Genomic DNA, 22,173 nt, shown 5'->3' with positions numbered 1-22,173 from the left:
AGTCGTGTACAAGTTTCTAAATTTTTAAAATGTATATAGATACTAGCTGTCACTCGCGACTCCGTCCGCGACGAATAAAAAACTTATTAAGTAACCTATGTTCTACATCTGTGCTAAATTTCATCAAGATCCGTTCAGACGTCCATCTAAAAATTCGCATTTATAATATTAGTAAGATTTATGCAGCTGATTGTACTATGTTTTTAAACTTCATATTATATATAACTTGTTATATACAAGTTTAATACTTATCGTAGTCGTAAAAAATGTATTATATATGTTTATTCATTATATTATTTCTGACAATTTTAAATTTTCTTTAAAAAGGCAATTTAATTTTACATTATAAAAAAGTCGAAACATTTTAAACTCTATTCAATTTTAAATCAATAATTTCGTTTAATTATTTTATATAAATAATATTTACAAATGTAGCTTTAAAAAGTTACGGTGAATGATGAAATTTAAAAAAAATATATTGAATAATTTCATAAATTAAAACAAAATCTTGATTAAATGAAAGGAACGGATTAAACGAACAATGTCAGATAGAGCTACTGTTAGAGATGACGTCACAGTGTAGACATCTTGAAAGGTGGTACACTTTTCAGTTCAGTTGCGAGTCTTTGATGTTCAAAAATCAGCAAATATCGTAAGTACGTTTTAATTATTAAAAATTATCTATTATTATCTATTGTATTATATAATATAATCTGTAATTTTCACATTTTTTTTTTTTAACTAGTAACTTTTTTTTTTTAAATTGTCTATGATCGAATTAGCAGCTACCCTCTTTATAGATTTTGATTGTTTATTATCTGCTTAAAGTAATTAGTGAATAGGATTTACTTTTCATAATGTCGTAAGGTATTTAATTTATGACATATATTGTGGAATTTTTTGATCTTATTTCCAGGAAAACCTGGAAATGGGAGTCTGATATTCGAAATGCTTGCTGAAAATAGAACTTGATAATAAAAGTCAATATTTCTTGCTTTTTTTAAATACGCTTCGAAAATCAACAGTTTTAATACAAAATTTCTCTAAATATATCAAAATGAAAGGCAAATCAAGAACGTAAGTTTTTTTTTATTTATTTAAACAAACGAGTAAGATTAAATTTATTCCTGTTTGGTTAACCACTAATTTAAATTTGCTTTACCTATGTTGTTTATTGTTTCAGAGTAAATAAAATTATTTTTAGTAGAGTATCATCATCATCAGTTCACTATACTTCCCCCCACTGAAAAGCTACCTAAGTTAGGGGTGACTAGGCCATAGTCAACTATAATGGCCTAGTGCGGTTAAGTATGCGAGTAAGATTTTCCACAATGACAACGTCACTTAGAGAAAAAGGGGTCTAGATGTGTATTGTTACGGTACGTTTCCACTGTTAATCTGTTGTTAAACCTTCACAGAAAATCCTATTTAAATATCTTTGTATTTTAATAGAGTAAGATACACTTACGGTAATGGTAAAGGTCGTTAGTATTTATATTATGATCTGTTTCACTTATGCGAGATGTCGCTGCGAACTGCAAAATTATAAGTCAATGTTTCCCAATTCTATCACAAAGAAAAATATACACAATTTCAGAAACTTGTTAATAGATGGCGTTATTTTACAAAACTTTTATTTTACAAATTGAAAATAATTTTCAATATTTAACTTTAAATTTAAATTTATTACAAGTTGTAACATGTCTTAATTATTTAATTATGATTTTTACCTAAATATTTTTTTTTATGAGCGGCGCTATGCCGACCTCTCGTTTTCCCCTGGCGTGGGTAGGTCAGAGACTTTATTAATCTTTATTTCTTAAAAGGAAATTTACAATTTTTGCTCATTATTTACTTTTACTAATACATTTTTGTTGCTGATTTTATCCTTTATTACTATACTTAGTTGCTACATAAAATAAAATAAATAAATTAAGACAATTTTCTAAACTAGTTTAAAAACATAAAATATTTAATACTAATGGGATTAGGATGACTAGATTCGTTTTATGACTTATTTCTTTCTATTATTCTCTTTGCTATATATTTACTGTATTCTACATTACCTAAATATTTATTGAATTTCCTGTCAATGAGACGCAATATTACGCGCATTCAGAAAGCGCTTACACAGGACTTCAGTTTCAAGAACCTAGGTAATATAGGGAAAGCTTTGAAGCGCTTACAGCTTTTGGGGGGTGTAAAGGGGCGCCCTCTGCACCAGCCTTTGCTGCAAACGCCCAAGTAATGCATTTTGAGGCGTCAGTTGCCGCTCTGGGAGCTGCCGTTTCGGACGTCTCGGAGTGCTACTAACTGTGAGTATAATTTTTACATAAAAATGTTAAAAGCTGTCAGTATTTGAAGTGCAATTTTTTTTCGTTCATATTTTTATTTATAGTTTTAAACCACTGAATAGGTATGTCAGGACGGTGCGACGGAAAATCCATTGTTACTGCCCACCCGTTTAGTGGAAAGATGAGCTTAATATAATTTTCTTAGGTTTTCTGTTGACGTATTTTTGCATATGTACATTTTATTTTTAAAATAATTACCGTTTAATTATTAGAGAAAATATTTTCGCATGTTCACCTTCACCCTTTTTCTTTTAGAAGCTTTTGCAATTTACTTGTTGCTTCCTACAAAGATTATTCGTCTTCGATACTAATTTAGTTTATTAATTGCTTATTTGTTTGATTTCGTACAACCATAAAATTAGTTTTCTAAAAGTGAAACTTTTTTTGCAATATACTACTACTAATCTATGGTTTTGTAGTGTTATGGTGTTTCAAATTATATATTTTTTTCTTAGCGAAAATATTTAAAAATGAAATTTGTACATCACTGACATAAGATTACCAATTCTAGTGGCTGATTCATTGTATAATATGAGTTTATATGTAAAAATATTCTGAATACAAGCGTTAAAGGTTCCGTTGTAGCTATCCGTTGTTGTCGAAGACCAAAATCTCTGTATAAAACATATCTTTGACAAAACAGATCTAACAATATTTTGTTTAAACGGGTATTTTGAATTAAGAAACTCAACACATGGCAATAAAATATTACTTTTCTCTTACAAGTTCCGGTTCAAGTAAAGTTCTACAAAAAACTTTTTTCATTTCTCATTTTTAATTCATTTCGTTCATACATTTCATATATTTCGTTTAACAAACAGTATATTTGTCTGAATTTGTTATGAAAAATTTAATTGAAGGGTTTTTTCGAAAAAAAAAACTAGATATCGTAAAATTGGTTGTCACCAAATTTAAAAAACATTATAATAAGACCAATTCCTATAATTTGTAAGATTCGTTACAATTTTTTTCTTTCGTTCACTATTAACTTTCAAACTAGTAATTGTAATTTGTAGTTTTGTAATAATACTAGTAGTACTACTAATAGTCGAAATACAGCCCCAGCGACTTGAATCTACCCCAAGTTAGTGTTTATTAGGCCTTGGTTAGCTACGTTGGAACACTACGGATTTCTTGACTTCACACACATCTTTGAAATTCTTGCATGGCTTTGCAGATTGCAAAAACGATGTTTTCTTTAACTGTTAGAAATTTTAACTATGGAAATATACTTATTTTTTTTCTCACAGAATCATCATGCCGGTGTTGTCGACGCCTCTCCCCGCGGATCTGTTGAACGCGGAGCCTACGCTGGGCACCGCTGCGCCTTGGCGCCTATCTATCGCCTTCATGAATATGCCTCCTCCACAGGAACCCATCGATCTCACTGTGAGTGAACCTAACTTAATTTTAACAGTCCACTCTATAGATGGTTATAAATCATGGTATTTCGTGCCTATTTGATTTTCGTTATTTTGGCGCTGATGGTTGCGGTTACTAGCGGTGGTGAGGATTCGAACTAATAGATAATTAACTATCAGTATGTTCAGTAACATCAACAAGCGCGTTTAAGTTGGAACAAAGCAAATGTTGTTTTTTCCAAGCGATGACCTATATCCATTTAAAGAGATCAATGGGAGAAACGAAAATAACACTTATTAGTGCAGACTTGTTGGCGCAGACGTTATTGACGTATGCCTAGACGTATGGACCGACATACTTACCTGACCCGGTGGGTAAAAATGTCACTAACTTACAACACTTAAGTAGTCCCCTATCAATGTCAAAAGTTTCAAGTGATCTTTCCCGTACTGTGTTGTCATGTCATGCTTTTTATTTAAGTTATTTTCTATGCCTAACTAGATTTACATAATTTTTGTAAGAACTGATAGCGGTGGTAGCGCCTTTTTCACCGGGTCAGATAACGTTGTTACACTATACTACGCAGAAAAAATGAATGCGCATACATAACAATAATCAAGCAAAAGTTTGTTTTATAAAATTTTACCGTAAAGTACCACTGTTTTAAATTTCTATTAAAAGATATTGTTTACTCGTATGTTATAAAAATTTGGAAATGCCTTCGGTTCATTAAAAATTTACGTTGCATTTGTTTGTGGTCATCGAAACACACATTTTTATTTTCTTTTTGAGAAAACATAATATGTCTTGTAAATGTGTTCCGTCGGTGAAAGCTCACCGCGACATTTGTTTACAGCTGGAGGTGAGACAGCTGGTGCAGGAGTTGTTCCGCGACGCGAACTGCGTCACTCGCCCGGAGCGCGCTATGATCGTCAAGTTCATCACCGGCAATAGGCGTAAGTTAACTTAAACTATAGATAAACCAGCTATTGTTAAAATTAAATTGTTTATTCAAGTGCAAGGTTCCCCTCTTATGTACCACAGAGTTAGAATTCTCAAATATCGGCTCCTACGTATTAGGATCAAAGTAACAAATTGATGATTTTTAATTTTTTATTTTAAAAGCTACCTCTTAGTTTAGTAAACAACATGCACTAAAAATATATACACATTTACAGGTGTAAATGTGTATTTTTTGCTGAAGTAAAAGGGTCTATGTGTGCTCTTTTCATATATGGTTGAAACTTTGAGAACCTCTTCTGAAAAGTTGTCAATTTACACATTGGCCCTTATTCGTAGGAGCCATCGATATAAGTCGTTTTCAGTTCAACATTGACTGTAAATAATAAATATTTCATTTGCAGACAATCCATGCCCTGCTTACGGTCACCTGGCGTCGATTAAGTTGTCATCACACCTTCGTAATTACACACAATTTGACAACACTAACATCCAGCTGTTCGAAGAGGAGCACTTCGAGATGAACTTCCTCACAGGACAATGGAGACGCGTCAAGAAACATCGCCGTGTGGAGTAGGCACTTGAACGTCATGTCCCTAACTTAACTTCACCTTACCCCAACTTTTCATCCTATTCCAAACCCACTTCAATGACGTTTAATATATATATTATTCACTCTAAAAATGTGTTTTATTTAATTTGAAGACTTAACGTTTTAATTATAAATAAAAAAAAACAAAAATCGACAATTTTTTATAAACTTTTATTTAGCTTCTTAAGAATACAAACTAGTACATGACTAATGATAATGACTATACAATTTTACGTAGTTTTGACAATGGAAATCTACGGTTAATGTTTTAAAAGGATTTGTTTGCGCCTGCAAATAGTAGAACAGTTGTAAACTGAAAAAGGAACAAACCAAATTTTACATAATTTATTCTTATAAAAAATCACAAGCAGTTAAAGTTATCTACAGAAGTTATACAACATCAAATATCACTTTGAAATACAAATGTGAATTAATAAATCAATTACATATTTATTCGATTCACACGCAATTCTATTTGAGATGAACTAGGTCAGAGGAATGAAACCAGGAGGGGGAGGGAATCCCTTAGCCCTCGCAATAATCGATAATGGTAGTCTAGGTACGCAGGTACATTTATTGAACTCTATTCGCACGTTGAAGTACACACATATTTACGTCACAAAGGCTTTTGTTGTCTAGATACTGCAAGTTTAATATTTAAAAGTAACTGATTAATATTATATTATAAATACTAATGTTTTAACTAATATTATATTTTTTGCAAAGGCAACGATAAAAATATCAAAGAAGACATTTAGTTGACTTTTAAGATATTAAGTCATTAAAACGTATATAGATGGCGTTTTAACTCTATTGCCTCTTGCCTGCCAGTTTCGTGCTGCGAGATGTCGCTAATCTCAGGTTGCTTGGTTTTTCCTTTCTAAATGTCGGTTAAAATATAAAAAGTGCCGGTAACATATTGATCTTGCTTAAAAAGCGTTTTATTGTAGAAGAAAGACACCAATCCGGTAATAATGACGAAGTAACAGCCCGAGCTGAGGCTCCTTAAAGAGCCCTCGAGCCTAATTACTCTTAAACGAGGCTTAGACTAAGCGCCACCTGCGCCTGGCCACCTCAAGCTCGGTGAAGTCACAAAAAAAGAAGAAAGACGTGAAGAAGGAACTTACCTTGGTATGGAGTAACCCCCAAAACGAATAGACATTAAAAAATTAAATTTCAAAAATAATGTTAGGAGAAAATAATAAAAAAATAACATAATTAAAATTGTAACAATGTATGGTAACATAAAACATTCCATTCAAATTTTGAATTGACGTCTAACTGTCAATCAAATAAACTCGAATCAAAATAATATATTTGTAAAATCAAAATGGCAAACGAAGCTGAAGAAACCGTACGTAAATTGTCAATGCACAAAGGTGTCGCAGGCGTGATTGTTGTCAATGGGGAAGGTATACCCATCAAAACAACTTTGGACAATCACGTATCCGTGCAGTATGCAGGCCTCTTGTCCGCGTTAGTGGATAAAGCGAAAGCTGTTGTCAGAGACCTTGATCCAACAAATGATTTAACGTTTCTTCGTATCAGAAGTAAAAAAAGCGAAGTCTTGGTGGCTCCTGATAAAGAATTTATATTAATAGTTGTTCAGAACCCTGTTGACTGATATAAGATTCAAACTTTATGGCCGCTCGTGATAAGTTGCGAGTACGTCTTTGTACCCTTTGTCGAAGAAAGCTTGCGCAGCGCCCTGCATGATTTTAAAATTGTTGTCTGGCGATTTCAAGCCTCCATAAAGTTTGAATAGAACTATACAGTTCTAGAATAAAATAATTTTATGAGTGTATTTATTATTGTTAGATTTGATCATGTTAATTTATTATATTAAAATTGTTTATTATACTGGGTGTTTCTCGTTGGGCCGATCGGTGTTTCATCCAACGATCACCCACTGATCAGCCCAACAGGAAACACCCATTACATTAGTATTTATTTTATTACGACCAGAAATGTATTTGGTAAAATTGTGTTACAAAAATTTTACTCTTATTTAATATAGTTTTGTCAAAACATTGATTTGATTTTTATTAATTAATATTTTAATTATACACGTTCGAACGTAGATGAAATTTTTACGTATAAATAAGTATTTTATGAATTTTGCTGCTGCCTCATTTAGAAAAATGGGTGCTTAAACACTGAAAAGGATAGATATCTCTTACTATATATACATTAAGGCACCGCCTTAACTCTATATGTGTGAATCTATCTATAATTGTCTATCTATCTATTTATAATTGATCAGTTGTATTGCGCAAGGATGCATCTTAATGACTGGATAAGTTACAGAAAATTAAAGCTGTATGACGCCTAGAACCCCCCTACAACTAGGTGGTTGGAAAGCAATCTACAAGGAAGAGAATGCGGAATTAACTGTATCATGTATACAGGCTGTTTTAATAATATACAACAAATATTTCTATAATTTTGGTCAAAGTTTCTTATTGGAGTATCTTGTATAAATAAATTTTAATTTTCTGGTATACCTTTCGTATAAGAAATTGGAGATAGAAACTTGAAATGGCTAGAAAGAACTAATCTACTAGAACCGTGGATAAATTGTGATATGTAAGAAGAAAGAATATAAATAAATAATATAAAACATTATCTTATGAACTCTGGATATGTCTCAATAAGTATTCAACCGAAAAATCTGAACATAATCATGACCACGGATTACCCTGTCTGTTCGTTGATTCGTTAAAATATCTTTGGTTATGAATTATGGTCGTATTTCAACTAATAGGTGACCACTAGTACTAAAGCAATGCTTAACCAGTATTACATTATGTATTAAAGTAAATGAAAAGTTATATTAGTGAGAAACATTCGAAAGTGAACACTCCTATTTGTGAGAGTTAGCGGGAAACACGAACGTTCTAAGCAGGCACGCAATCTAACATTACAGTGACCAGTGCTGGCCGTAACACTAGTCCTTTGCTATTTTAATTTAAAAAAACAAATGTGAATAGATTCCACAGAGGTTTTAATCAAATTTTAAAATGAAAACGAAACCGGTTTTAACCTTTTCGAAGTTGGACGAGGAGACTGGAGAAATGCTGGACAGAATGTTCGAGAAAAAAGATTGTATGGTCGAAATTAATCCGGGTCGGGTGATATTACCAGCTGACTATATGAGCATAGGTCAAGATATACTGGATATGGAAGTGCTGGAGGACGATGTTTGGATGTGTTCATACCCAAGGACAGGTAAGTACAAAATAAACGTATTTAGAAAACATAAGTTTTTTAGTAATTTAAACACTAAGGATTATATAATTTTTGAGTTTATCGCACTGACTTTTTCATACATGGACAGGGGATAGACCGTGATATTTTGTGCCTATTTGATTTTCGCCATTTTGGCGTTGATGGTTGCTGTTGGAAGCGTGGTAAGGATTCGAACTAATAATAGAGATAGAAGTGACTGTCATGAACTCGACAGGCGCGTTTAATTCGGAACGAAACAAAAGCAACCATATCATTTCCAAGCAACCTATCTACTTATAGAGGTTTATCAAGTCTATCAAGGGGAATTTATTTTCTATGTTATGATAATTAAATAATAATTTTAAGGATCAACATGGGCTCAGGAGATGGTTTGGCTCATTGGTCACGATTTGGACTACGAAGGAGCCAAGTCGCTGCAACAAGTGAGTAAATCATAATTTGTTTAAAAGTTCTTCAAAATAAAATAAGTGTGAGCTTCCACTGGTTGTAAAAAGCATTTATTCCTGAATGGATGACAATATTTTGTACATTTTTTTTTGTAGTGGAAACGCACGATAAGGAAATACGGGATCAATAAACTAGATGCATAATGAACTTGCATTTCCGGAGAAATTGCAACCAAGTTGTAGAGACTCGTTTATTCACTTTACGTTCACTGCACACGGTTACCAGTTAGTCTATTAATAATCATTACAATGCGCTTCTAATAATAAAATGAATAACAATGGCCTTAATCTGTCAAAAAATCCATACAAAAATTGAGTATTTAGTAAAAAAGAATTTAAAATTAATTTTATTACTTATTATTGTAATAAAAATATTTTTCATGACCTTATTTTTTTTTTTCGATTTGAGAAATGTAAGGTCACAATATGGCGCTAGTTACCGCAGTGAAAACTTACAGATAAATTAGTGCTCCAGGACCTCATGGGTTCCAAGCAACAGGCGGAGTTATACGATGGCAGGGGTTCAAAGTTTGTCAATCTCTAAATTAAAAATTCCCGATTTTAGATTCGTTGTCCACTAGTAGAGTTGTCTTGCATCATGGTGGACGGGCACGCGCAGTGGCATGAAGAGTCAGTGCGGGGTACCTCGGTGGATTTGGTGAAGCATCGGCTGGCGCATCCCCGGTACATCCGTAGCCACCTGCCCTGGGACCTTCTGCCTCTTGATATACAGAGAGATGACGGTTCCGCCAAACCCAAGGTACGCTGTTCCAGATATACAATTTTTTAACGCTTTTATTCCTTATTTAACATCTAATTGTTTCGACCAAGTACCTCCATTTTTTAACATTCAAATTGGCTCAGAAGGAAAGAAAGAAAAAACATTTATTGTCACACATATCATGCATACAAAAAAAAACATATAACTTACCTCCCTTACCGCATTTGTTAGTAAAGTTTGTTTGCAAATAAAGGTAAGATTAGCAGTGTAAATTCGCCATACACGGACCACAGTTTACCAACATAAAGCTCCCCGTGTATGCAGTCTTTATTGCAGTAAATTCTAACATTTGACAGGTGATTTACACGTCACGTAATCCTAAAGACATGGTGGTATCGTACTACCATTATTGCATACTGGTGCATGGTCTCAAGGGCACCTTCGAGGAGTTCTGCGACATTTTCATGAGGGACCGCGCACCGTTTGGGCCTGTATGGAATCATATACTGGGTAAGTGATCCACTTTCATATCTATAACACATAAATAAGATCGTAAGGGTTCTTTAATCTCAGCCTGTTTTTTACATCTTACAACACTAGAAAACTATAGATTTTAACAAAAAAAATGCTTAAATATTATTTTATTTCAACTTAAAAAAATTAAAAACATTTCAAGAACTATGACGTCATAATGTGGGGCAGTTGAAAATTATTTTAATTCTTAGTTTGAAATATTATATTTAGCCGTTTTTAAATAAAGTAATTTAGCAATGAAAAGACTATGAACTGTAACAAATAAATTAAAAGACTATAAAATCACAGGTTTCTGGAACAGACGTCACGATCCAAACCTACTCTTCATCAAGTTCGAAGAAATGAAGCGAGACTTACCTTCAGTGGTGAAAAAGACAGCCGCCTTCCTCGGCAAGACAATGTCTGATGAGCAAGTCTTCAAACTCTGCGACCATCTGTCCTTCCAAAACATGAAGACCAATAGAGCTGTGAATCTCGAAGCCATATTAGAGAAATCATTCGGGCGAAATTATCTGGAACAAACTGATCTGAGGTTTATAAGAAAAGGTGAGATAGGTGATTGGAAGAATTATATGTCTGAAGATTTATCTCGAAGATTCGATGATTGGGCTGAAAGACATCTGAAAGGGACCGAGTTAAGTTTCGAATAATATTTATAAAAGAAAATTCTTTTTCTATTTTCAAATACGCGTCTATTTTTGTATCATCTGTGTTTTGAATAAATTAATTTTTGTCTTTAATGGCTGTTTTATTTTTATGAAAACTTCTTAATTTATCTAAAATATGATAAAGTATATTTAAGTTGTTTACAATGTAGCAGCAAATTTATTAAGATGTTTTTCGATTGACCAAAACATATATAAAATTTGCAATACCACTCGTCTTTGAAATATAGAAAAAAAAATTGTTACTGATGTTATTGAAAAACTTTAAAAATAAAAATGCGCAGAGTTAAAAAAACTTATTAACCAATGCGTTATTCCAGATAGTAATGTATCTCTGTGCCGAATTTTATCCAGATTTAATTAGCCGTTTTAGTTTCACCTGCTAAAAATAATTCATAATGATAAGTCTATATAAAATATTAACGTACCATTTCTTTGTATTTCTTCTGGAAATTTAATGAAAACAAAATAATATTTAATTTCAAATGTCAATTTATTTCCACAATATTGAGAACAACAATACTGACTGAAATATAATTTCATCTATAGAAGCATTTTCTGAAATTATAAAATAACTTAATAATAATAATAACGTAAACATTCTGATCACAAAATAATAATGAAACATTTTATTTTACGTAAATAATTTAGTTTATTATTCATTTATGATTAAGATTCATTTACAAAAAACGTATTTAAGCGGAGTAAAAATAATAAATATTTATATTTTTTTTATCCATTATTTGTAAATTTTAATTATTAAAAAAAAACAAGATTTCGTTTTAAAATTATACAAAATCGCATAATTTACAAAATTACAGAAATTGTAAATATAGTTTAGCTTGTGAATAATTGTTTTTACAAAATGTTGATTATTTAAAGAAAAAACAAAATCGTTATAAAATATAAAAATAATTAAAAAAATCACTATAATGTTTGAATTATGCATAAATATCTTTGTAAATAATAAAATTAAAAACATTTAATCTCAAAACGACTAGATTTTAATTTCATAATTGACTTAAAACATTTAACTATTTATTTAGTAAACTGAATTGATTATTTTATTTATAAAAGAGATAGTGTTTTTAGGGTTTTATTACAGAATAATAAAAAACACGTTATAGACGAAACGACAGTTTATCTCTCTGTAAAAAATAAATAAATTGAGATATGTTTTTATATACATATATCAACAGTGGAAACTTACGGTATTAGAGAAACAGCGTGTCCCAAATATGAATAATTTTTTACTTATTTTTTTGATATGTTAAAAATATAGTAAACTCTCTTTAAAATATCGTAAAGTTTTTGTTGTTTAAATCAACAATCCATAAATGAAAAGTATAAACTAATAAAATTTCAGTATAACATCATTAATTAAAAAGAATTCAACACATATATATATGTTAAAGTAAGTACATTACTAAGTAATGCTTAATATTTCAAATAAATAATAAGTAGGTTAACTTATATAGAAACGGCTAAAACACTCACGTACGTATGTCCGGTGACGGCACCGACTAGTAAGGGACGGGCCGCGTTCGCGAAATAATACTAGTCCCACTCTCCCTGATGAAGGGCCACCGATGGGCTCGAAACTAGTCGGTGCCGACACCGGATATATGTAAGTGAGTGTTTTAACCGTTTTTTATATTAGTTAATGATAATGTCTCACGAAAGTTTGAATAATACATAGGTTATATAAACATCTAATATAACAATATTTACTTTGTATTAAATCAAAATAATTTGTCAATTTGGTTAAATCTACAAACTTATCTGAGGGCTTAGCAGGTAAATTTGCGAAATAGTATACGTAACGACATTTTTAATTTATAAAGTACACTTATTATGGTTTATTCTGATATTCATTATTCTGATTTCTGTTCATTCTGATATTAATTATGATAATTTTTTTTCGATGAAGTTACGAAAACGGATGTCGCAAATATTCATGATAGACCCTCTTGACCCGATGAGAATGGCACGTTATTGTCGAGATTAGTTCCGTCAAAAAATCTTATAACTGTCAGCACAGAGAGACGTTTAACGGTTACTTAAAGCTATATTTAGTGTAGGTTAACTAAATCCACACTAAGTGATTACTTAAGTAATTATAAAACGTCTCTTATCTAGATATAGAAAATGACACATTTAGTTTCACTTGTGTTACTCGGGCCAGATAAGTTTGTCGTACTTTACATTTTAAATGAAAAATGACACCGTCATACAATGTCATTTTAGCTATTATGTAATCGTTTAATATTTTTCATTGAAATATATCTTCTATTGTCAACGAGTAAAGCTCATTTTAAATTGCGACTTAATCTTCTCCATTACAGTATTCTTTGGAATTTCTTTTTGGCATGTCGTGAACTTATCTGAGATCTGAAATAAATAATAACTTAAATACAAAAAAAAACAAAAAAAAAATAAGGTGACTAGTGGATAATTTTATGCCTTAAAAGGACAAAACAATAAACACTTACTTAAAGTGTTCGTTTTTTACACAATTTACACTAGTAAAGTTCTTAATATAGACCTAGTTCGAAAATGTGCCTAAAGCTATTTTAATTTATACAAAAATACACTGGCTACTACAATAATTAGATTTTAAAATAAAATGTATTTTGATAGACACTTATAGGTCGTAAATGTAGCGGTCGCCGGCAGATTGTGAACTTGGTCATTTTGAAATCGGACTAGTATTATAAAATTGTAAGCAAATTACGAACTAAACGTGTCATTAGCAAATTGACCTATCATGTGACCTTTTACAATAAAAATATCTAAACTTTATCTGTATTTCATTTGTAAAAAAAAATAAACACTAATCGTTCTTCAATTTAATTTAAACCAATTTACAGTATGACTATTGGACGTCGGAAATGAATATAATATCAAGTAATGACATACATATAAGTCAAAGTGTGAATGTTTCGTCTAATGGACCTAACACGAATATTTGTGACAATAGCTTTCGTAACACCCATCGATATCGAAATTACTAAGAGATTTTATCTATACTTTACGACCAATAGCAAAAATTTAATTATAAATATTCACGCAAGGCACGCTGTTCACAATTTTCTGACATGTTATAAAACTAGTCTGATTATAAAATGACCATGTTTCAAATAGAAAGATAACATGTATAACAAATCAGTTATATAATTGAACTTTTTAATATTTAAAACAATGTCAACCATATTACGAGACTTTTCTTTTGATGTCGGAGGGGGGGGGGGAATCTTCCAAAGATTGGAAAAAACCCTGCTTTCAGGTGGGAAGATAGGGTTATGTGTACAAAACCCTCATGGTGGTCAAACTCAAGTTCAATAGAAGAGGGTTCCGGGATCTCCAACTTACGTACCGGAAATCTCAAACTGAACTTTCCAGTACCGGGAATCGAACCCGACACTCCTGAGATTTAACACGACCTAGGATGTAAATATTTGTCTATTATATGAAAAAGCAAAGAACAAAAAAAGCCTTATCTCAATCTAGATGAATTATTATACGATACTTTAACTATTCAAACTAACAACATTTTCTTATAAAATTACGAAATAAAAAACATAACCTAAAATATAATTATTTGTCATACTGCCATTGTACTCTTGAATAAACATCTATTTATATAGAAATATGTCTATTAAATTAAACAATTACATCTTAAAGTTAACAATATCACTCCAAAGTTATAAAATATTCTTTCGTTGTATAAAAATTCAAGACGAAAAAAAATAACGTAACATAATAGACACATGAAATGGGACTTAGATTTCAAATACAAATGATTATCATTAAACATAAAGTGGAATTTATAAACATAAGGATTTCACTAATTAATTTTTATTTATTTATTTTATTTTATGTAACATTAGGTAGTTAAATCTGTAAAATTAATAATTCGATTATGTTATAAAATAAGCCAATTAATATAAAAATAATGGAATATATTTTATATATATGAGTATTGCAGACACTATAATTTATTTAAGTAAAATTTGTTGACATAGATTTGATAAAAAGTGATAATTTCAAATATCGATTCCATTTGATGCATTTAGTTTTGAATCGATTTTTTTTTTCGACATGTGACGTCCTTTAAAAAAAATAAGTATATTTTTCTTACATGCCAGTTGCATAAAACATTAAAACCTTCACGAATTGAAATAAGAGTTTTGACACGAATTGACTTATTTAAAAAAAAACGATATTTTTCTAATATGCCAGTAGCATAGAACATTAAAACCTCTATGGACAAAATTAAATAAGATGACAACTAGAGTTACTGGCTTTGTGTCTCACGTGTGGGTTCCCGAAGGCGCCGCAGCACTGGTGGTGGTTGACGTTCTTGGTGTGGTGATGTCCGTGAGGCAGCACGCTGGAGGGCGCTGGTGGGTTCTTGTCTTTAATTGACTCCTGTTTCACTTTAGAAGTGCACAGTTTGTGATGTCCGGGCGCTATCCGCGCTTTAAAACGACCCACTTTCCCTTGCTTTGGCAGATTTGTCTCCACGTTTTCTGATATTGTACAAACATGACCCGAGTCAGTGTTCGCATCTACGTATTCTGTGTCGGTTTCTGTAAGGAAATTCAATAAAAAATAAAAAAAACCATAAAAAAGAAATCATTTCGACTACATAATTATGAAAAGGAAATATCAAATACCGATTTCATCTTCTCTGTTCGGAGTCTGCGTGGAGTCAGCTCGTATCGCGGGACAGGAGTCAGTGGTTGCTTGCTCGGGTGTTACATTGCCTGCACACTGTTATAAAAAAAACAATATAATTACATCTGTGCACAGAAAAAAAAAACATAAATTAATCGAATACAAACATGGTTTAAAATTAAGTGAACTTTTAAAACAAAGTAAAAATTTAACCAATTTTGTTTTTACGTCCGCGTCTTTTATAGCATTCGAAAAAAGGATTAGTGTATTTTTTAATTTTGGTTTTCAACTATCCAATCATTAGAATGGTGTTTATAATTTGTATTTACCCTGGTCTCGAGGAGGCAGTTGTCTTGTTCCCTGTCTTTAGGCGTGGGCGCGGCCGCTCTACAAGCTGACGTCGTACTGTAACTTAAGATTGAACATCACAATACTAAACACAAAAAGTCAATTTATAAGCTTTAAGAACAATAAAGTAAACATCAAATAAAGTGGTGTTTACCATTGAGCCGATAAGCTGAACGGCCCAACGGGAAGCATTAAAGTTCAAAACGAAATGAAATGAAAACAACCAGTAAATCTATCTATATATATAAAAGAAAGTCGTGTTAGTTACACTATTTATAACTCAAGAAAGGCTGAATCGATTTGACTGAAAATTGGTGGGCAGGTAGCTTAGAACCAGGAAACGGACATAGGATAATTTTTACCCCGTTTTCTATTTTTTATTCCGCGCGGACGGAGTCGCGGGTAAAAGCTAGTATACTATAGTTAAAAAGTAAACTCATTATTATTTGTTAGTTTGTTACACGTAAACTTTTTTATTCAACTTTGAGACGTTCACGTGAAATTCAAATCTCTTCTGTATATAAGTTACTTTGACTTCAATTGTGTAAAAGCAGGGATTCTCAAAGTGTTTCGAACTTAAAGTATTGCTAATTCTCACTCTGTCTTCTTATTAACTTAAGTAAGAATGAAAAATAATAATAAAAATAATAATTAATCTTAAAAGTAGGTAATTTGGCCATGGGGGGGTCTGAAGTAACAGTTCATTTTGAAAAATGGGTCACTTATCCAAAATAGTTTGAGGAACCCTGGTGTAAATGCTGTGTAAAAAGTTACCAGAATGAGGAATTCAAGCTGTCCAATGTAGTTGGGGGGTCCAATGACTCCGCGTCTGTCCAAATGCCTCCCACACTGGCTGATGTTGATCTTGACTCTGGAAATTGTTAGGTTAAACTATCACTCTTTCATAACTAGATAAATTTGTTACCAATCTAGAAATCTTAGTTATATAAATGTGATTATTTAGATGGATGGATGTTTGTTAGAAGATATCTCCGGAACCGCTCAAAGGAACTTGATGAAATTTGTCACAGATGAAGAATTTAAAAGAAAACATAATCTTTCAGACTATAATTTAGTCTGAAAGATTATGTTTTCTTTTAAATTCCGCGTGGATAGAGTCGGGGGCAAAAGCTAATAAGTTAATTTTTTTATCCACATGATTCCAGTCATAAGTATAATTCCAGTCAGTCAGAAGGAAAGACCGCGACTTCTTCCCCGTGAAATACTGTCCTTTGGTAGCATTTTAAAATATTTATTTGAATAAAACTTGAACAAACATATATGTTTATATCAAATTAAGAGCCTTAAAAAGAAGTTTCAATCTTCCAGCTGTAACTGATACTTCCATACAACTTTTCATCCCTCCTTTCAACTCCTTACAACCCTTTTTTCACATTAAAAAATAGCCTATGTCCTTTCTGAAGCTCTAGACTATCTGTGTACAAAAAATCATTTAAATCGGTTCAGTACTTTTGGCGTGAAAGCGCGACACACAGACAGAGACTTTCGCATTTATCCTTATTTAATAAGGGATTGAGAACATACTTTTACAAGAAATATATAAAATATAGAGAAATGAGAAGATAATAAAAGTTAATAAATACCTTTTACTGTTTGATTGTATTGTTTATTTTGGTATTGCTCCAAGAACTCTCCTCGTTCTCTTTCAACTCTGTTCGGTGAATTGGCAATACTGCGCCTCGCTACGTCCTGGAACGTGACAGGGGAATACATCCGTCTCTCTTCCACAGGTGACGTCACAGTTGGAGCCTGGTTCCTCGGTGTCGCAGGCTGTAAGGGATTCCCGACGCTATTGACTAGTGAATTAGGTGGAGAATTGATTGCGTTCGGTAGATGGTAATCTTTGTTTAAGTTCAAAGTATTCCCGACGTTAACGGTTAGAGAATTGGGTGCAGAATTGATTGCATTGTATTCTTTGTTTGTGTGTTGCTGTGCGGAGTGTTCTGCGATGCTATCTCTGACGTCAGCGGCTCGTTCCCACTCTAGTTCTGTGACGGGTTGTAATTGTGATATCATTTTTGTAAGAGACGGTCGAGACTCTCTTCCGTCCAACCAAAATGTCTTCATTGCACCTAAAAAAACAAAATAAACATTTAGACTTTAATATATCTTACTAATATTACAAATACGAATGTTTGGATGGATGATTGTTTGAAGGTATCTCCGGAACGGCTCAATGGATCTTGATGAAAATTGACACAGATTATAGAACATATAAGTAACTTAATTATTTTATTTTAAGTCCACGCGGATGAAGTCGCAGGCGAATGCTTGTTTAAATATGAATTCAGATTATTTTCCTATGTCCTATTCTAACAACATATGTAAAGATTAAAATAGCACTCACCTTTCCCTTTAACCTGTATCTCTCCTCTTTCAACAACTTTATACGATGGCGAGAGTAACTCCTGCGTGGTCTGTGAGATGTGTATCCTCATAGCTTCGGAAGTTGACTCCATACGGGATGCTGTGTTCACTGAATCTCCGAACAGACAGTAGCGGGGCATCTTCAGACCAACTATACCTGCCACCACCGCACCTGAGTGTACCCCCACTCGTATAGAGAGATGGGAACCTGGGAATATAGTGCATTTCAAATATAACAATGGGTGTGAAAATGTAATCAATCTGTGAAAATCTTTAATTCCAAAACATATTTCCTGATAAAACACATTTCTCTTTTTAAAAGCTACAATTTCAAATACGTATAGGCAGCGGTCGCTTCGCCATTTCGGCGAATTCAAGCGGCAGCTTGCTAGGTTGTCACCTTAAATAAAAAAAAATTATATTACCTGTGCTCGGGTCCTTAAGATCAGTAATAGCGTCCACCATATCAAGAGCCATGTCGCACACTTTCTCTGCATGGTTGTCTTCCTTCTCTGGAGCTCCAGATACCACCATGTAGGCATCTCCTATTGTTTCCACCTAAATGTTATTTAATTTCATAAATATAAAAAGTTATGAAAAAAAAACAAAATCATCACACAATGTCAATGTCAATGTGAATAACTCACGCCCGTATCCCAAAGGAGTAGGCAGAGACCACAGATCTCAGATTAGGAACGGTCCTACCAAACGTCTCTGGCTTCTTCTACATTCATTCCTTTGTGTGTTTTTTTAATACCGTCTTTCTTGGGTATTACATCAATATGGACCAACAATGTCACTATCGCGCTATAAAGTTTCCTTTGTTAATCGACTTTTATTCATAATTTAACGTGTCCAACACATCTAAGCGTTTCCTTTTCAAAACAATTTTTAATATGACTTCATAATCAGAACACTTAGTTCTCAAAATGGAAGCTTCACTCTAAAGCTGTGCCAAACGTGAAACTTCTACCTGAATTAGGAAAATCTCGATCTTTTCTGAATCTTTTTTCTATCCTACATGTAAATAATATTGTCATGGCCACTTATCTAGATGTTATCTACACGTCTATAAATTAAATCGCCTAGATTATCAAACTATTTTGGACAAATGACCTCCTTTTCCAAAATGAACTGTTACCTCCGACACCCAAGGCCAAATTATCTACCTTTAAGATCAATCCCCCTTATTCATTAAGGCCGGTAACTTAAAACAGAGTGTTATTTTTCATTCTGACTTAGGTCAACAGAAGAAGACAGAGTAAGAATTAGTAATGCTTTAAGTTATAGATGTCGATTTTTAGACCTGGTCGACCCCCAAAATCAGTTTTCATTTATGTCGACCCCTAGGAAACCGATATTGACTACTTTGGGAATTTCTAGCCTAGACTATTAAATTAACGGACTATCTGTAAGCAATGTATATTGAACACTTATTGTAATTGTTCAGACACTCCTGGGAATGTACGATACGTAATTGAATTTATGTTCTAATTTCTATGCTATCTGTATGTTGTGAACTAGATTAACGTTGCATAAAAAACGGTTTTATTTATGTTTGTTAACAGGTTATTGGTTAACCACTAATAAACAAAGAAACGAAGTTACTTTTGCAAAAAAGTAATAATTTATTTGGTAAGCGGCAAGTAAATGTCGAAGTTTATCGAAGTTGTAAAGTTTCAATAACAAAGTTCAAAAGTTGTCAAGTTAACATTTCAAAGATTAACCTTTGAAATGTCAACTTGAATTTGTACTTAATCTGATTGATTTTAGTATACGCTTTGAAAACTAATTCGTTGCTACAAATATATTTAGTGAAGTTATAGACCAGAGATTTTCAAACTTTTTTTTTATAGACAACCCCTTTAACAATTTAACTGGGTTCGTAGAATTACTACAATTTGTGAACTCTCAACTATATTTTGCGCCATCGTACGACCTCACTCTATCCTTTGTGGACCTCAGGGTGTCTAGACCACTTTGAGAAGTACCTTCATCTTCTTTGCTTTCTTAACTACGTAAAGTTTCTTAAATGAAAACTGGAAAATTTTAAATTGCACATCTCACCTTATAAACCCGGTTTCTTTCAGTGAGTGTGTCAAAAATGGAATACATTGCGTTGAGCATTGACACCACCTCCATCGGTGTGATGCGGGAACAGATCTCCGTAAAGGTGACAACATCGGAGAAGAGGATGGACACGCTGTCGAACATCTGCAGGGGAAAGATTCACATGAAAGACACACTGAAGGAAAACATCAAAAGTCAATCCACTGTTGAATTTAGGCTAAGTTTCATAAAACAGTTTCAGGAAACTAAGTAATGTTTACTTTGTCTGCAAAATGATGAAAGGTTCTAAGTTTGCTTACTAAAATTTGAACCTTAAAAAAGACCACCAAAAATGTGGTCAGGACTTTCGTAGTATAATGCTGGATCCGCGTTTGGTGATTGAATTTTGATTGATCTAGACTAGGATTAGACTAGGATCTTTTATGACTTAATCATAAAAATGGAAAGTTTTTGAGAAATATTTGATCGAAGAATATGAATGAAACTAAATGAAAAAAAAATATTAATATAAAACTTTTGACATCTAATTAATACAAGTCTAGACTTTAAATTGTTATAAGAAAGAAAATGTAAACTCAAAAGTCTCAGATAAATAGTTTAAATGTTGAACTTTTTGTGTGAAAAATTACTAAAAAAGACAGTTTTAAAAATATGAACAAATCATGTATTAAACCGTTACGTGAATTCACTAAAATTGTATCAAGATAAACCTGACAAAGCAAGTATTCAGAGCTTCATTGTGTATTAACCATTGAGAGCTTTGGGTGTGACATTTAAAAGTAAATATCTAACCTCGCAAGTATCGATTGGATTTTCCCCATTCCTAAGTCTATCAGCTACTTGTTTTGGTATCATTTGGTACAACAGTTCGTCGGTCCTCTTCATCTCCTCGTCCAGTTTCCTCATAGACTCTTCCAACTTCTTACTCTTCTGCTGTTCTTGATCTAGCGCCAGTTTCAGTTCAACTGATTGTTGTGTACCAGCCAACATTAGGTCTCTGTGAAAATGTGAGAATGTGAAATTAAAGGTAGGCTTCTGCAATTGCGGATGTCTATGGGCAGCGGTCGCATCACTTTTTAGGCGTATTCATTTAAAAAAAAAAAGTATTTCGAAAGTAGTAGTCAATGATTACCTGCTAAAGTCGTGCATAGACAAGTCGTTGATATACAATCCAGTGGAGACGAGAGCCGCGAGGTCGGGCATCACGGGTGTGCCTAGGTACATCATCATGCGCCAATTATCCATGTAGATCATCTGACCTGGTACAACCGAAATTTAAACTATATTCAATAGACCGAAGTTCCAAATTTGTTGGGAAGATTGGTATATAGGATGTATTATTCAATTAAACACCGAAATTAATCTTGTTTCCATGGAAACCAATGGTTACGTGTTATAAAACCAATGTGATGAAAATACAGGATGTATTACCTTCCAGAAGATTTTCTTAAAACTTACGTAGATAAAAAAGTTATATGAAACAGTGTACAGTGTCGTAATTGCAGTGAAATTACCTTTTCACTATTTCGATTGATATTCGAAAGAAGAGAATCTATCTAGAAATCCAATATTTAGAACTGTACTAATCTACTTACAAAACCTTCGAAAATACCTAGTGTAAAAAATGATCTACATATTTGTGCTTTCCAATAATTGAATTCTAAAATTATCTAAATCTTCTGATATAGTATTTCTACAACTTTCTAGCGATTAGCAGAAATTAAAATAGGTGCCATTTTATATGCAAATTGCGAAGCCGGTGCTCAAAGTTGAACTGTAAAATGGTAATGAAGTTTTTTGTGCC

At 32.5% G+C, this 22,173-nt stretch overlaps 4 protein-coding genes across 4 annotated transcripts in view; 3 read left to right on the top strand and 1 right to left on the bottom strand.

Moving 5' to 3' along the window:
- Positions 1-2,228: 2,228 nt before the first annotated feature.
- On the top strand, positions 2,229-5,351 carry LOC123722383 (negative elongation factor A-like). Its single transcript, XM_045684054.1, has 4 exons — positions 2,229-2,315; positions 3,605-3,743; positions 4,573-4,672; positions 5,081-5,351. The coding sequence occupies exons 2-4, from the start codon at positions 3,612-3,614 to the stop codon at positions 5,251-5,253; spliced, it is 405 nt and encodes a 134-aa protein (XP_045540010.1). The 5' UTR covers positions 2,229-2,315; positions 3,605-3,611; the 3' UTR covers positions 5,254-5,351.
- Positions 5,352-6,588: 1,237 nt separating this feature from the next.
- On the top strand, positions 6,589-6,892 carry LOC106720504 (dynein light chain roadblock-type 2). Its single transcript, XM_014515221.2, has one exon. It carries the CDS (start codon positions 6,599-6,601, stop codon positions 6,890-6,892), a length of 294 nt encoding a protein of 97 aa, XP_014370707.1. The 5' UTR covers positions 6,589-6,598.
- A 1,231-nt stretch (positions 6,893-8,123) lies between these two features.
- Positions 8,124-10,905, top strand: LOC106720503 (luciferin sulfotransferase). Its single transcript, XM_045684069.1, has 5 exons — positions 8,124-8,496; positions 8,863-8,939; positions 9,529-9,723; positions 10,041-10,194; positions 10,507-10,905. The coding sequence occupies exons 1-5, from the start codon at positions 8,289-8,291 to the stop codon at positions 10,866-10,868; spliced, it is 996 nt and encodes a 331-aa protein (XP_045540025.1). The 5' UTR covers positions 8,124-8,288; the 3' UTR covers positions 10,869-10,905.
- A 1,928-nt stretch (positions 10,906-12,833) lies between these two features.
- Positions 12,834-22,173, bottom strand: part of LOC106720468 (soluble guanylate cyclase 88E) — a 54,056-nt gene continuing 44,716 nt past the window's right edge. The window contains exons 7-17 of the mRNA XM_045684068.1: positions 21,502-21,628; positions 21,162-21,366; positions 20,367-20,513; positions 18,725-18,857; positions 18,280-18,507; positions 17,516-18,004; positions 16,686-16,782; positions 15,893-15,974; positions 15,563-15,659; positions 15,201-15,475; positions 12,834-13,274 (exon numbers count right to left, since the gene is read on the bottom strand). Of these exons, the coding sequence (XP_045540024.1) occupies positions 13,179-13,274; positions 15,201-15,475; positions 15,563-15,659; positions 15,893-15,974; positions 16,686-16,782; positions 17,516-18,004; positions 18,280-18,507; positions 18,725-18,857; positions 20,367-20,513; positions 21,162-21,366; positions 21,502-21,628 (1,976 nt within the window). The 3' untranslated portion in view covers positions 12,834-13,178. The remainder of the gene's footprint in view (positions 13,275-15,200; positions 15,476-15,562; positions 15,660-15,892; positions 15,975-16,685; positions 16,783-17,515; positions 18,005-18,279; positions 18,508-18,724; positions 18,858-20,366; positions 20,514-21,161; positions 21,367-21,501; positions 21,629-22,173) is intronic.

The sequence above is a fragment of the Papilio machaon genome, chromosome 24 (genome assembly GCF_912999745.1).
Source record: "Papilio machaon chromosome 24, ilPapMach1.1, whole genome shotgun sequence".
NCBI classification, from domain to species: domain Eukaryota; kingdom Metazoa; phylum Arthropoda; class Insecta; order Lepidoptera; family Papilionidae; genus Papilio; species Papilio machaon.
This window is presented reverse-complemented; position numbering and strand designations above follow the sequence as displayed.

What these genes read in the sequence shown, in the direction of transcription:
- LOC106720504 (XM_014515221.2), top strand. Translation starts at nt 6,599, where the DNA reads ATGGCAAACGAAGCTGAAGAAACCGTACGTAAATTGTCAATGCACAAA.
- LOC123722383 (XM_045684054.1), top strand. Translation starts at nt 3,612, where the DNA reads ATGCCGGTGTTGTCGACGCCTCTCCCCGCGGATCTGTTGAACGCGGAG. An exon ending in AGGAACCCATCGATCTCACT is followed by an intron (nt 3,744 to 4,572) that starts GTGAGTGAACCT and finishes ATTTGTTTACAG; the next exon opens with CTGGAGGTGAGACAGCTGGT. An exon ending in GTTCATCACCGGCAATAGGC is followed by an intron (nt 4,673 to 5,080) that starts GTAAGTTAACTT and finishes TTTCATTTGCAG; the next exon opens with ACAATCCATGCCCTGCTTAC.
- LOC106720503 (XM_045684069.1), top strand. Translation starts at nt 8,289, where the DNA reads ATGAAAACGAAACCGGTTTTAACCTTTTCGAAGTTGGACGAGGAGACT. An exon ending in ACGGTTCCGCCAAACCCAAG is followed by an intron (nt 9,724 to 10,040) that starts GTACGCTGTTCC and finishes AACATTTGACAG; the next exon opens with GTGATTTACACGTCACGTAA. An exon ending in TGTATGGAATCATATACTGG is followed by an intron (nt 10,195 to 10,506) that starts GTAAGTGATCCA and finishes ATAAAATCACAG; the next exon opens with GTTTCTGGAACAGACGTCAC.